Source organism: Lepisma saccharinum, chromosome 12 (genome assembly GCF_977018435.1).
Source record: "Lepisma saccharinum chromosome 12, izLepSacc3.1, whole genome shotgun sequence".
Lineage (NCBI taxonomy): Eukaryota > Metazoa > Arthropoda > Insecta > Zygentoma > Lepismatidae > Lepisma > Lepisma saccharinum.
In genome coordinates, this window is record NC_139240.1 from 31,964,667 (window position 1) to 31,980,477 (window position 15,811).

A 15,811-nucleotide genomic window follows, 5' to 3' on the forward strand; every position below is an offset into this window, starting at 1 on the left:
TAGTTTAATCTGTAGGACAGTAGTTTTGTTTTATTGTTTTTGTTATTTCAAATTTTTTGTGCCCTCTTGGATTGATTGAATTGGTTTATTACAACCAGGATTTGAACCTGGGATCCCTGGTGTAGACTCAAGTGTTCGAATAAAAATGAGTCCACTGTATCATAATTAGACCTTGGATTTTTAGGTTCTAAAAAATGTTCTAAAATGTTCTAAAAGGTTCCTAAAATACGCTCTAAAAATCCTGAAGTAGGTTCAATTGTTAAAAACAAAATCTCAAAAGAACTATGAAGGTATATGTACAGTGGAACCCCAATTTTACGTTAACAGATTTTACATTTTGCCGCATTATACATTCAATTTTGGTTGTCCCAACATAGTAAAATGTTAAGAAATTTTCCTCATTTTATATTTTCCCGTATTTTAAAATTTATCAGCTTGGTCCCCTGAAAAACGTAAAATTGAGGTTTCACTGTAACAACCAAATATTAATTTTCCAACCAAATTTTCATTTGTGTACATCATTTTCAAAATTATCTACAACTTTTTGTAATACTATACTTGTGCTGTTACAAAAAAGTTGCTCGTTGATGTGAGAAATGAATTACACATGAATAATTTGCTCCCCAATAACAATATTTTTCATGTCATTCACAGCCAAACTCCGCTTTTTGACTGGGAGGATTATCATATATGCTGGAAATGATCCTTACACAGAAACACCGCCAGTGGTGCAAATTTGAATGCTGAAATGTTTCTTCGCAAGGCTTGAATGCCACAAAGCACTGAACTACTGTGCAGGCAAGGGTGGTGCCAGATATTCTGCCTTGTTTAGAGATTTGAAAAAACATTTGAGACTTGGAGGGAGTGAAATTGACAGAAAGTATGTTTCAAACACATTAGTCACTGAATTTTTTCGTCACCAGACAGAGCAAACAGCTTTGTGTGATATAAAAATCCTGTAAACCATTAAAAAATATATGGAACACCTTAAGAAAAGGTTTGATTTAGGCACATAGACCTAAAATAGGTTCTAACAAGAAAAATAGGTTATTACAGGCACTATACAATTTCATCAGTTGTTGCATTTTTTTATGAAACACTGATGTAACTTGGTATTTCTTATTTACCTGCAGGGGAAAAAAATGGTTAAAAAACTAAAATCCGAGGTCTAATTATGAGAAAGCACGCAACAGCTACTGCAGAAACAAACCTCTCGCTTTAGGAATTGCCCCGCTCTCCTTCTGAACAACCTTCTCCTCTACAGGTGGCGATGGTGGAACCTCTGGCTGATCATTCTTCGCATCATTCGGCTTAGTCTTGGGAATGGCACCAGTTTCCTTCCCCCCATTTTTCTTCACGGGAGAAGAGTTCTTTGCGGGCATTTCCTTGGTGTCGGCTTCCTTTGTTGTCTTGTCAACTTTCTTCTCCTCCGTGCTCTTCTGGCCTTTATCATTCTTTGGTTCCTCCTTCCCTTTCTTCTCATCCTCTCCTGGCTTCTTATCCGTTCCATAGATAACCATCATCTTCTTCTTGGTCACAGCATGGGGTCTTGTAGTGTTGCGCTTTCGGATTTCTAAGATAGGAAGAAAATAATGCACACTTTTAATACAGGCATAATAGTGTATTGGTTTATCAGTAAAAATTCCAGTTATTTTACCATGATGTATTTATAAATAAAACTTTAATTTAGTGCAAAATTGTTATTACTTTATGAATAAAAACATTATTTACATGTCATAATTTTGTAAAGTAAATATCTTAATATTAGGGATGGGACGGATTAATTGGTACTCTATCGGTATCAGCCAATGAAGGCATATTGGTAAAATTATTGATAACTATGCATAACTATCTTACAATTTAGTGTAATATTGTGCCATTTTGTTATAAATTCTATGGACATAAACAGATAATCTCCATTCCGTATTCTTTTAAAGTAAATGTCTCAATACGTAGCTTATTATGCATTGTGAAAGCTTGGTTCATCTGGTAACATACATTTATTAAGGAAGTAAATGAACCAATTGGTATCGCATCGGTAGAATATCGCTTATCGGTACCGATAAATTTTTTATCTGTGCTTTATCGATATCAGCCAAAATTTAATATTAAACATGCATTTCTTTTTCAAAGGCTAAAATCATTGCTATCTCTTAGATGTATACATTAATTTAGGAGGTGATTGAAACATTCATGTTCTTCAAGAACATTTGTAAGTCTGTATTGGTATTGGATCACTAGAATATCTGTTAGTGCTACGAATACATTTTATATCAATAGTTTATTGGTATTGTCACAAATTTTCAAATCAGTTTCCCCCAAATTATTATTATTATTATTACTTTCTGATAGAAATAAGAAAAGCTAATGCAAGATTAAAATAACATATCTGTGCATATAATTAAGGATAATTGTTTTCTGGGAATTCAAACTTGCTTGATTTGATTTGGTGTTTTAAGTCCACTTTATGCACAGTAAGGCTAATCGGGACTGGACATACAGTTTATAGTGGGATCCGAACCACTGTGCCATGTTCCTCCACCGGGTATCGAACCCGGGACCCCTTGATTACAAGGCGACGACGCTTCCACTGTGCCATCGGGGAGGCCCACCTATTTAAACTATTGCAGTTCACAAAATAAAATTTCAAATAAATCACGTTGACACTTTTGACAAAGAGAATTTTACAAATAGGCACAATATGAATTAATGTGTGTGAATTTCCTGAAAGAGGTGATCAATTCTGATATTACCATTGGATATTCTATGCCGGAATAAATGGTCTGCCATTTTGTGTCTATTGTGAGAAGTATGAACAATTTCAGAAGGATGGGCTTTTGCAAGTGTTTTGTGGATGGAATTCGGTGATGTATATTGGCTAAGAATATTTTTTTAAAAAATTGTTGTTTTAAGTCCACTTTATGCACAGATAGGCTAATTGGAACTGGACAGTTTATAGTGGGATTTAAACCACTATGCAATGTCCCTCCATCGGATATTGAACCCGGGACCCCTTGATTATAAGGTGGCTAATAAGAAGAAATTTAAAAGGTATAAAGGTTAAGTTACCTTAGTTAAGTTCCCTGTGCATACAGCACTGTGCCCTGAAGGCACATTTACGGAGATGTGGGGGTAGGAGCCTATATTGCAAAAGGTTTAACCTTTCACGGCTCCCGCCAAAACCTTCTCCGTCGTCTGCAAGATGTTGTTGCCACTGATTTCATTTCAAGCGAGCAAACATGGTGACAGGCCGAGCTGCGAGCAGTCATTTGAGGGTGGAAGCACAGATGCAGTACCAGATCTACAAGCCACAAAACCGTGATGCGGTGGGGAGGCTGGGAGACAAGTAAGCATTTAGGGGGCCCTCAGAGGAATAGAGGGTTCATACATGTGTATGTAAAAAATAAACGTAGTTATTCAGGGGTACAGAAACAAATATAATAAATACAGGTAAAGTTCCATGTGCATGGCACCGTGCCATCAAGGCACATTTAGGGTATGTTGGGGTAGGGCCTCACATATTTTCAATGTCGAGGAGATGTGATCAGCACCAGACTGCAGCCGCACGTGGCAGTCAGACTACAATCAAATCAGTCTAGAATTTCACGATACAGTGGTGAGTTTCTTCAACCTATTTTTAATCAGGAAATAGTTATGACTGCATGATTGTAAAAAAAGGTAAAGTGTTCCCCTGTGCATAGCACCACGCCATGAAGGCGTATAGGGGGTGTGGGGGTAACGCATGATTGTAACAAATGTATAATTTTCCAGATGTGAGAAAACAGTGTCACATCAATCACATCAATATAAAAATTTTGAATTGAATTCCATATGGCGGATGTCCGATTGGAACACACTTGTGGTTCCCCCTAAGCCTAACCTGTTTCTATTATGACCAATTGTACCCACCCTAACTCCTTTACTTTTTATAGAGGGTGTTAAGGGACTTTTGAATTACCCTCTACTCCCTTATATGTGACTTTGTCAACATGAGATCAAGAATTACACACGCACACACATACATTATATATGTGTGTGTGTGTGTGTGGTGTGAAAAGGTAGAGGGGGCCTTTGGTAATATTTTGCAGGGGGGCCCAAGATGTGTAGATCCGGCACTGCACAGATGTCTCCCTCTCCGGCACCAGCGACACCTGGTAGGCAGAGGACAAAGCACGTGCTGTCTTTAAGGCTTCTGCCAATGGTTGAAAACACTCACGTGATGCCCAGGAAAGTCGGCTAGCAGAAGGAAATCTCTGATTTGGCGCAAACTGTGCCAGATTAAACCTTCTGTAGTACACACATTCTCGATCTTGGCCACTTTGGAGGTGATGCGATCAGCACTATGCTCCAGCCACTTTAACCCACAGGGTTGACCGTAGGTACCCCTTGATTTGAGGCTGAGTAAGCCCCAGAGCCACTTTATGAGAACAAAGCCAACTTTAGATCACACACCCCAGAAATTGAACCCATGTCTCCCATGTGGCATTTAGATGCCCTATCGACTACACCATCGCAGTTCATGGGAAGAAGAATTTTAGAATTTAATTTAGTCAATCTAAATTTCAGGGGCATTCAATGGGCCAGATTGGACCATTAAAATTGTCAATGCAAGTTTGGCCTGGTTACAAAAGGCAAGTTGAAACCATCTAACTTATTTTATCTTGAGTGTTTGTATGTAAAAAGAGGGAGCTGGGGTACAAAAAGAAGGAATGCTCACCTGCAGTTGAAGGTAGTCGCAGCATGCCTATAACTTCGGCTTGCTTCCCTTCGATGAACTTCGTAATAAGGGTCTTCCACGTATCGTTCTCTACCAGCCAATGGGGGAGCTTGTAGAACTCTGCATCTGGTGGAACCAGCCGGAACATTTGCTTCACTATTTTGTTGCATCTGTTAAGGACCTCTGGTTGCAGGAACTCCCAAGGTGGATAGTTCTCCTCTGGGATCTTCTGGCCAGATTTTGTAGCTGTGCACTGCCTCACAAGGCAGTCGGCTACCATCTGAAAAAGACAGTATATTACAGTTCTGTACGAAATGATGTTCTTTGTACATAATTGCCAATAATGTACGTGGTTTGGAGCTTTAATAGTGGCAACACTGCTGAACCAGTGCTTCTTGCTTATACCACATGTTAGTTTCATACCTAAAATACCTCCCAGCAAATGGGACTCTTCCTTCCAACACTAAGCACATGTGTAGTAACGAGAGGAATAGAGTATTGTTGGGAGTTGGCGGTCTAAAGCTGTGTAGTCAAAACAATGTTTTTTGAAGCAGGTGCAACGGAGTTGGATAAAGATTGAATATACAGCACGGCAGTGTCATCAAGGTCTTCATGATGGGTGCAGGGAATCTGCATTGCTAAAGAAGAGGAAACACTTTCTGCTGAATCCTACCATCATTTTGCAGGACAATGCTCGGATGCATGTAGCGCAACCTGTGGCTGATTTTTTAACTCGACAATTGGCAGGTGCTTTACCATCCCCCATACTCCCCAGACTTAAGCCCCTGTGACTGATTTGATCCCTAAGATAAAGGGCATTAGCTTGCGAACTGTTCCAGAGATTCTTCAGGCAATAGACCGCCCCGTTTGAACCATCAACAGAACAGGTGCTGCTTCAAGTATACCAAGGCTTTCACATCGCTGACGTGTTGTACACAATGCTGGCAACTACATCGAAGGGCTGTAAAGGTTTCACAGAGGTATTGTATCTTTTTTGTATCATTTGTAAATAAATAGTTGCCACTATTAAATCTCCAACCCACGTACATGTCTATGATACAACTTGAAACAATCTCATGATAGGTGTGGTTTTAATATTGCACACGTAGAGTTTATTGTTTCCGCATTGTGAATTGAATTGCTTTTCCGATTGATTTCAAAGGGCCACTGCCTCTGTGTTTGCTTTTATTTTACTTTGCTTTTTGTGCCACATTTGGCTAATTTGCAAAGATGGGGATGAGTGATGATATGATGAAATTGATGAATGGACACTCATAAATTTCCATGCCCAGGCCAGGATTCAAACCAGGGACACCTGGAATCATAGCATGATGTGCTAACCACTCCGCCATGGGGCCAGCACCACTGCCTCTGTTAACTGAGGTTATGGCATCTGGGATTAGATGGTAGGGTGCAACTGCTTCGTTTATTCTTCGGTGCTGGTAGTTTGACAGGGTGTCTACCAAAATAACAAATCAAATATTCTCCACTTTTCCATAACTCTTTCTTGATTTTTTTTGTTTGTTTTCCTTAACCTTTATTTAATCTACCCTTACTTAGGTAAAGTTGGAAATTAGCAATTAAGAAAATAAATATTTTTTATTTAATGAAAAGCCCGTACCAAAAGGCTGGTTAAGTTAAATCTGAAGCTGCTCTTTAATGAGAGAATTAGACTTGCTTTAGCTATGAATGCAGGTAAAAATTAATGTTTCAAACTTCATCCTAAAAGGAAAATATCCACATTACTTATTTAATATTTTTACGAAACTTTACACAAGAATGCAATTCTTAAGACACAAAGCTGAACAAATCTCAATCACAACTCAATACAATTTTAGTTTTCCAAATATTCATGGTAATATAATTAAGCCTTGTTTCCATATTAAAAAACACTAAAGTTGCTGACCAAGGCAGTATATTAAGAATTAAAAGCACTTTACAAGTAATGTTTCTACCCTCCATCAGGTCTTCCTCAGACGAAGAACTAAAATAAAATTATGGAATACACAAAGAGAAAATGTATAAATACAACATGTATATCTATGAACAGTACATATCAAAATATAATTTTAATCTGTGTAACAAATTCTTATGCTACTTACAATCTGCTTCCCAAGTTCGTCAATGATTGGGATGTGCTTCTCCACGTAAGCTCTTGGATCTGAAATGTGGAGGACGTAGGAGAGTACAAGGTGCATCTTCTTCACGGCTGCCATTATCTGTTGACAGTGCTCAACACTCTTAAGCTCTGTGTTTGGCTCCAAGTCATTACGGGTCACAGGCACTTTCCATACTGGAACAAAATAGTTAATTTGTATTAAATTTGAACGCATTTCAGAAAACGTCATCTCTCAAAAAAAAGTGTAGCTACTAATAAAACTAGGGTTGAATGGGAATAGATTATATGTGCCATTGGAAAGTATCAATTTCAATTTACTTACTAAACTCTCCTGAATCTGATTTTCAAGGGAATTACATTAAATGCATATTTACTTATTAATTTGGTATTTGCATTGGATTCTTGGTTGATGAGCTTTGCTTTTGCACAACTTGGATTTTATAAAAATAATGCTTCACAACTATACCATTTTTCTACTTTATGGCATACAAAGTATTACGTATTTATGTATTCTCGATTTGTAAAGAAATTAAGACTTCCTTCATTTAACATTATACTGATGTTAGGATATCAATCATATTTTTCATAAAATGCTTCATCATCCTTTGCCATTTCCTGCCTCTGGCTGGGTCGGGATAGAAGTCAAGCCTCTCCATTTTTCCGGGTCTTCCACCACTCCTCTCTTTCTACGGTGTTCCAATCTTGTCCTCTTCTCCTAACACTCTCCACTATCTGCTCTTTCCACTAACATCTTGGTCTCCCACTTGGCCTCATTCCCACTCCTTGTGTATGGTAAGCTCTTACTGGTAGTCTTTCTGCATCCATCCTCTTCATGTGTCCGAGCCATCTCATTTGGCCCTGATCTATACTGTCCTGAAGCTGTCGGATCTTCTCAATCTTCATCTCCACTCTGTGACTGATCCAAAGATGTTCATTTATTTAATTTATTATTTATTGTTTAATTTGTGTGTTTAATATGCACGATATATTTGTGTTATGAATTTCTATTTTGTTAGCAAAACGTGATGTATAATTTTATTATGATCACATTATTGATAATGTAAAATTATAATGTATAAACTCCTATATACATTTTGACCATAGCAACGATAAAGAAACAAAAGACAGTAGATCAATAACTGATAAAATATATGGAAATTTTAAATAGTGACATCCGAGTTTCATTGAAGTTATCAAAATTGTAATTGCTATTTGGTAAAGTGAAATACTAGGATGTTTCGTTGAAGTGTGTGCAAAAGACTTGCTTCAACTGCCTGCATCTTTCTTTTGTCTCTCTGTCATTGTCCAAGTCTCTGCTTTGGAAAGAGCAGATAGCAGAGAGTGTTAGGAGAAGAGGACACGATTGGAACAATGATGGTGATGGTGACTTGAAAATTATGACAACTAAAAGTTTGTTCAAAATATTGACTAATATTAGTAAGCGACCATTTCACTTCAATTATAAGCATTAATTAACTAGAAGTTTGATTTAATATTAAAATATTACATCAGAATATAAAATAATAATATTTTTACATAATATTAGTAGAAAATACTAGGGACAGTCAAATGAAAACCCTAAATGTAGTAGATTTTTGTATGTAAAGTTGCATAAGTTTGCTGAATTTTAGCATAGACCCATTGCTGATCCACATATATTTTCAAGACTAAGTTAGTACCTGTGTACCTCAAGAATAAGAATATTTAGGATGCACGTGCAGTCACTCATGAGCCACCGCGAAGGTCTTTCCACCCATCTGCAAGGAGACTGAGGCCGTTGTCGAACGTCCTCATCTCATTTGACGTAGAAATGTCCAAGTTTTAGGCTTCCAGAGGGCAAGAAACCACTGCTCTTCGTGGTGCATGTGTATTCAGGAGGCACCATCTTTAAAATGACAAAAATGGTGTTGTGATGGCCACTAGGTCAGTGTTGAAGCATTGAGGTCATTATGTCGATACCGTATGTAAATTTGAATTGAGTACAGTCTGTCCTGTAATTTTTGTCGGACTTCTAAGGTTCTCATTTTACTCTCCCTTGTAGAAGGAAACTACAAATTCTGTTTACCTTCCGGGATAATTAGACTTCGTGAAAACGTCACGTGGCATTTTTGTGAACAATCAAAACACTCGGAAAGTAGCGGTAAATACCATATTTACGCAAGTATAATGTGCACTTTTTTCCAAAACTTTTTTGTCCCGAAAAACTGTGGTGCGTATTATGAACGGAATAATTTGGACAGCCGACATGAAAACACATTTTCACTATGTCACTGTGTAACACATATATACCAACAAGCAGAAATACAAATTACCAGGTTGGATTTCTCTAGTAGTAGTAATAATAATAAATTAAAGTGAAATGGCCATCCCCATGATCTTTCACTTTGTAACGGAATGTTTCTTGACACCGAGAAAAGTGTTGCTGTTCTTTTGCTCTATTTCTCTCCTGGGGAAAATAACCTGACTTGGCCCGACCTGTTACTTGTCTTCGTTACTTCCCCAGGCAAAATAATTAGCATAACACTTCAATAACTAACAAAAACGGTTCAATCGAATATAAAGACATAGAATAACTACCATATTCTTTCCATGGATATTAGGGAAAACTCAGTTCTTTTATCTCAATGATACCCAGACGTTCAGTTTAAAAATATATAAAAATACTATTTATTTCGTTGATTAAATATGTACAAAGAATTACATATGAAATAACCCCCACATAACAAATGACAAGATCCTCTTTAATTGAAATACTGTACACTGGCCTACACCAGCAGTACTAGTTAAAAAATGTATCTAGCTTGTCACTAGCATACATGACATGTTTCTCTAATTCCCTCCCTTTCTTGATTATAATGAAAATTGCCATGCAAAAATAGACTAAACTTGAATGAAATTACAATTAATTAGTTTTTCTTGTATGTACGCATTGCTTGCATGATAGAATTATTTTCCTGTAGTTTACGGTTATTAGGAAAAGATTAGTGGGGGAAAAATACATCCATGCCAAATCAGAACATTCGCGTATAACAATGGATAACATATTTTTAAATTATTTCCTGAGAGCACAAAGACTATGTTCTAATAATGAGGATATCAAAAATGAAGAAGAAAGGCTCTTTAATATAGCAAAAGAAAATGGCTTTCACACTAACAGAATAAACCAAATCAAAAAACAAGTTGCAAGAAAACTAAAGGAAAAGAGAAATACAGACAAAGATGAAAAATCTGTTGAAAAGAAATTTGTGTGCATTCCATTCCACAAGGGATTCTCACATAAAATTGCCAAAATTTTTAGAAGTTTTAATTTCAAAATTGTTTTTAAATCACCAAGAAGTTTGGAATGTACATTTAATGAATTCAAAATGAGAAACTCTCTACCAGATGTGGAAACCACAGGAATATATAATATAAGTTGTTCATGTTCAAAAGATTATGTGGGACAAACAGCAAGGAAAATGGCAATAAGATGGCACGAACACGATTTGGACATTATAAATCTAAACCCAAGAACAGATTTGTCAACTCATATCATCGAAGAGAAGCATTTGATTAAAAAGAGAAGGGTTTTAAAAAGATTAATGGGAAACACAGAGTTGAATGTCTGGGAAGCTTCGTTCATTGCAGAAGAACACTGGAATAAATTAAATAATGAAAATGGTAACATAGATCCAGTATGGAGTTTTCTTTTTCACAAATGGAGTAAGCCACCATCTTTAAAATTTAATGTAACAGAAAACATCAAGAGACTTTGTGAAAACAATGATGAATTTGAATTACCTGATGATATTTGGGATTCATAATTTAAAAAAATCTGAAATAAAAATAAAACAGACTGCTTATTTCACAGTTAAGTTGCTATATTACAACAATGTAACATTGACAACATCCATTATATAACAGATTCTTTTTGTTTAAAAAATTACTAACCATTGTTATAACTGTATCTTTAGTCAAAATGAAAATAAATGTCTGATGAAAGGAGCGTGTGTTCTCCTGAAACGTCACAAAGAAAAAACTGTTTTCTTATGCTTGTAATAACCGTAAACTACAGGAAAATAATACAATTAATTATGCGCTGTTCTTGAAAATATATAAAAACAAAACTGATACGATTCTTTTTCCACCCTGTCACAGTCCCTTTAATCCCAGATTAAATAAACACCGGACACCTTGACAGTGTTGAATCTACAAATTTAAACTAATATTTCCGCGCAACAAAGTACTTGGTAGGAATGGGCCAATATGAAATTTTGGTCGATACCGATAAAGTACCGATATAAAATTTACCGATACCCATAACCGATATTCTACCGATCCGATATAAAGTTAGAAATGGTCCTTGAAGAACCTGAAATGATCTCCTTAATAAATGTGTGTTTCGAGGTGACAGCAGTGCAAAAGAAGTTGAATATTTAAGACAATTACTTGTTTAGAAAGTAGGGCATCGAGATTATCCATAAAAATTACAACAAAATGGCAGAATTTTGCACTAAATTATAAGATATTTATCGATATATCGGATCGGTAAAATAATCGGCAATTTTACCGATAAACCAATATGCCTATATCGGCCGATACCGATAGACTACCGATTAATCGGTCCCATCCCTAGTACTTGGCTTGTCACCAACGATTAGAATATTCTTGTAATTAAACGCGTCCCTTAATTCCCTCGGATACGGCGTTTCTCTAAGAATAATACAAATGTCCACCGAAAACTAAGCATTGGCTTGTCACCAAACGGATCAAGAAAAATTGTGTGGACTTATCTATGTATTTCGATGTAAGAAAATGGTAGATCCGTGACCGCTAGCCATTTGACTAGCTCAGCCACTCTATTGGCATTGAAGAACCTTCCAAAGGTCTCCTCTTGCGCCACAAAAAGTAAGAATGCCAACCCCCGTTACTCAATCAGATCCCTTACATAGGCGATTCGGAAAAAAAAACAAAACAAAAAAAAAAAAAAAACAGTACATGGAACTTTGTCCACCCCCCTTCAGGATTGAAAGGACAAGGTTTTGAAACTACCCGCCTTCTGCAAACTGGCTTTCACCGTCACGTAGGCCAGTTCTGCATAAAAAAAAAGTATGGCTTTCATTTCTTGAACCTGAATTGTACTGCATATTATATAAGATATATAATTGTTTGTCGCTTTCCCCCATCACAAACCAGGGTACGCATTAGACGCACTTGCATTATACATGTTTAAATAAGGTGATACCACTGGTATCAGCTGATACTAATACATCGGTATAGGTTCAGCCGTAATAAACACATACCTTCCAAAATATGGTTCTTCATGACCTCGGCATACTCCACAGCCGATTTCTCCATGACTCTGGTCCATGTTGAGATCAAATCGGGGAGGGTGTTCCAGAAATCACAGTCCACCTGACTCAGCTTGTCCACAAACTCCATCCATTCAGTCAGAATCTCAATGGAAGTCTGGAAAGACAAAATGCACGCACCTATAGTAGCAGCACTACAAATCAACAGTGTAAAAAAATAAAGACAGAGCAGTTCAATCTATTCTATCTGTAGTGGTGAATATATGCACATTTATGCATCTATCAATTGATAAAATTACCTATAAATAGCCTATAATTGAGTGCAAAAAATTATGCCATTTTGTTTATTGTTTAATTAACCCTTTCCCTGCAGCAACGTTGAAGAGAAGTGCGACCAAAAAACAAATCATCTATATGTAGATGCAACCTCAAATTCGTCATCGTAAATAATGCAAAAACAAAGTATAAAAAGATTACTGCAAATTGAAGCTAAGGAAAACAATCTATATATAGACTATGCCGCAAATAAACATCCCATATTAGGTAAGGTCAAAGGTAATTTTCTCTCTGCAGACAACACTATGTCTTGAAGGCATATTTAGGGTATGTGGGGATAGGGCCTTAGACCTCCACTACATATTCTCGATCTAGGCCATTTTGGAGGTGATGGGATCAGCAGCATGATCTGCCCACCTTTACCCTTCAGGGTTGCCCCCAGGTACACAATGACTTGAGGCTGTGTGATCCCCAGAGCTGATATCCCAGGGACTAGGCTGGTAAAATTCTAACCTCAGCACACCCATCCCAGGAATCGAACCCTCATCTCCCACATTGCAGACAGACACCCTACCAACTACACCACCATGGCTCTAAGTCCATATTGGAAAAATTCTTTTTCAGGAAATGACAAAGCATCAACAATGGATTTTTTGATTGCGAATAGCCCACATAGACAAATAATATCACAAAAAAGTGATGTCTATAAAAATGACTTGCCGCAATACAAGAACCATTAATTTTTAAATACCGTCTATACCGCGTTTGGTAGAACCTGTCCCGCTTCCCGCGCTAGGGAGCGCTCAACAGTTTCCGTGCTGGGGAAAGTCAAAGCCAGGCAGCCAATTAAAATACGCAACGTCGCAACAGCGTCTACGTAAACACCTCTCTTCTGGCTTTCATTCGCTCCTCGCTGCCCAGCAGACGATTTTTTCCTCGTTTCTCATTGACACCGAAACTGTTGAGCGCTCCCTAGCGCGGGAAGCGGGACAGGTTCTACCAAACGCGGTATATATATAGATGCTCCGCAAAAAAGGCCCAATTTTAGAGTGTCTAATATAGCTCTGCCGCAGTTAATGGGTTAATATAGAGGTACCAGATGATCATAATTAAATTCCCCTACTCAGAGCCCTCTGGATTCTATTTGAAGCATCGGGTTCCCGTGAAACTTGGTATAGAAGCTACTGAGACCATGGAGAAGAGAATGCTGATGACAAAAAAATAATCATATTTCGTTTATTTTCTTTTTCCAAAGTTGCGGTACGAGCATTACATATCCTCATAGAGTGGTCTTTTTTGTGCTTCCCTCAAAATTTGGTCCATCCAGCATCCACAAGGCAATCACTAGAAGCGAAATTTCGTAAGTACGCGAAATTTCGTAAGTACGCAAAATTTCAGAATGTTGTAATTTCAGGTTTTTCTTCCTCTTTTTTCTTTTCAAAGTTGCGACACAAGCATTACATATCCTCATATTAATGTGTTATCTTCAAAATTATGTCCATCCAGCATCCATAGGGCCGACGCTAGAAGTGAAATTCTGTAATTACGCAAAATTTTCAAACGCTGTAATTTGTTTTGTTTTTTCCAAAGTTGTGGCACAAGCATTACATATCCACATAGAGTGGTATTTTGTCGTGCTTCCCTTGAAATTTGGTTAACCCAAATTATTGGGAGGCACAATGTATAAATTTTACCTCCGCTAAAAGTGCTGTGTTTAAGAAGAAAACAAAACTAATTTTCTTCTCTCTACAACAATTCGTTCTTGAGCTACGATGTTTTTGTACTAGTGGCAAGTTTGAAAAGCACAGGCTTGCAAAGGTGCCAGCTTCAACGGGAATACAGGCACGCGAGGCTTCGTCCGCTGAAGCTTTTAAGTCCACTTTATGCACAGAAGGCTAATCGAGACTGGACCTACAGTTTAAAGTGGTAATCAAACTACTATGTGCCTCCACCGGGTATCTAACCCAAACCCCTTGATTACAAAATGATGACGTTACCACGAAGCCATCGGGGAGGTAAAAAAGAAATTATACGTAACCCCACCCCACCCCCTCAAAAATCCTGGCAACGCCTCTGACTCTAGTGTTCAAAAGGATTAATCTTGTGTTATCCGCAAGATAAGACTTACGGTTTTGTTTATCAGAAGCAAGAGGAACGAAAAATTGCATCCTTTATGTTGAATGAGTCATTGCTTGCAGAAGTGATATAGACAAGGGACTGCTTTGTAAGAGCTAGACATAACACTGGCGCCGGTAGCAGCCTCCCTACAGACAGACTGGCACCAACGCACAGGTGGCAGAATAGAATGTTCTGTGCGTTTTAAAGATAAAGCACTCGTTGAAGACGAGAAAAGCTGGTTTAGCTTTGAGGTTTTTTTTAGTGAGCAGCTTGCTTATTCCTGAACCAAGTTACAGAAAGAAAGGGGGAAGTATTATTGTATTGTAAGGGACACACGAGCTATATTTCGTGTGCAGATAGCTGCATTAAAAAGAATGCTGCTTTGTGAAATTATTGCATAGCCCTACACAGTGGCGTGCCCAAGGGGGGGTTGGTGGGGATCATACCCCCCTCCCCCTTGGGCCAGTATTTGTAAAAATAAAGAACGTTGTAGGCAGGAAAAGATGGCAGAATTAGGGCTGACTACTAAAAAAAAAAACATTTCGGATAACTGGGATTGGCAAATTATTTCTACTTTTCTCCTGGCAAACAAGAAAGGAAAGTTTTCCAAGCAAGTTCCCCCCCCCCTGCTCCCCTTCTCTCCTTCCCCCTTCTACTAGGAACGATTAAGTAGATAAAGAAATGGGAATAGTGATTGAGCCATGTTCTCAATTGTCCACATATGTTTTTGTGGGTGAGGCACAACAAAGACACCCGAGTCAAGCTTTTAGAATATGTTAAAATGCTAGAGAAAGCAGCATTTAATGACCATCGTTTTGTTCCCCGATCATAAGGTATGAGTTCAAGGTCGCATGGTGAATGAATAGTCTGCTCCAAAAGCAAGGAAGATGGGAGGGAGAGGTTGACTGGCATACGGGACAGGCTTCTGGCAAATTTTGTCATTGGCGGGGTTTGGAAAATGTATAAGGTGGGAAACGAGAGTTACAGTAAACATAAGATCGAGATAAACGTCCTAATGTTCTGCATGTTTTTTTTGTTTTGTTTTTTTTGGCAGAGAATTGGTTGAATGGATTAAGCAGATAAACCTTGCTCGTACCCCTTTCACCCCCACACCCCCTGCCACCTTCAAAGTCTATTTCTCGTGAATTTGTGAATTTACAATAACGATTTAGAACAGATTAGTGCAATACAGCAAACTTTAGTGTATATGTAATACTCCTTTTCTTTCTTTGCGTACTTAATTTTACCATTTTAATTTTATTTCAATAATAAGTTTTTCTCGGTTTTTAT

At 37.7% G+C, this 15,811-nt stretch overlaps 1 protein-coding gene across 1 annotated transcript in view; it reads right to left on the reverse strand.

Annotated features, from left to right (window-relative positions):
- LOC145995962 (uncharacterized) overlaps nt 1-15,811 on the reverse strand; it is a 134,448-nt gene that overhangs the window by 19,014 nt on the left and 99,623 nt on the right. Inside the window, exons 20-23 of the mRNA XM_083132036.1 lie at nt 12,119-12,284; nt 6,820-7,010; nt 4,718-4,997; nt 1,211-1,573 (exon numbers count right to left, since the gene is read on the reverse strand). Coding sequence (XP_082988162.1) covers nt 1,211-1,573; nt 4,718-4,997; nt 6,820-7,010; nt 12,119-12,284 — 1,000 coding nt within the window. The remainder of the gene's footprint in view (nt 1-1,210; nt 1,574-4,717; nt 4,998-6,819; nt 7,011-12,118; nt 12,285-15,811) is intronic.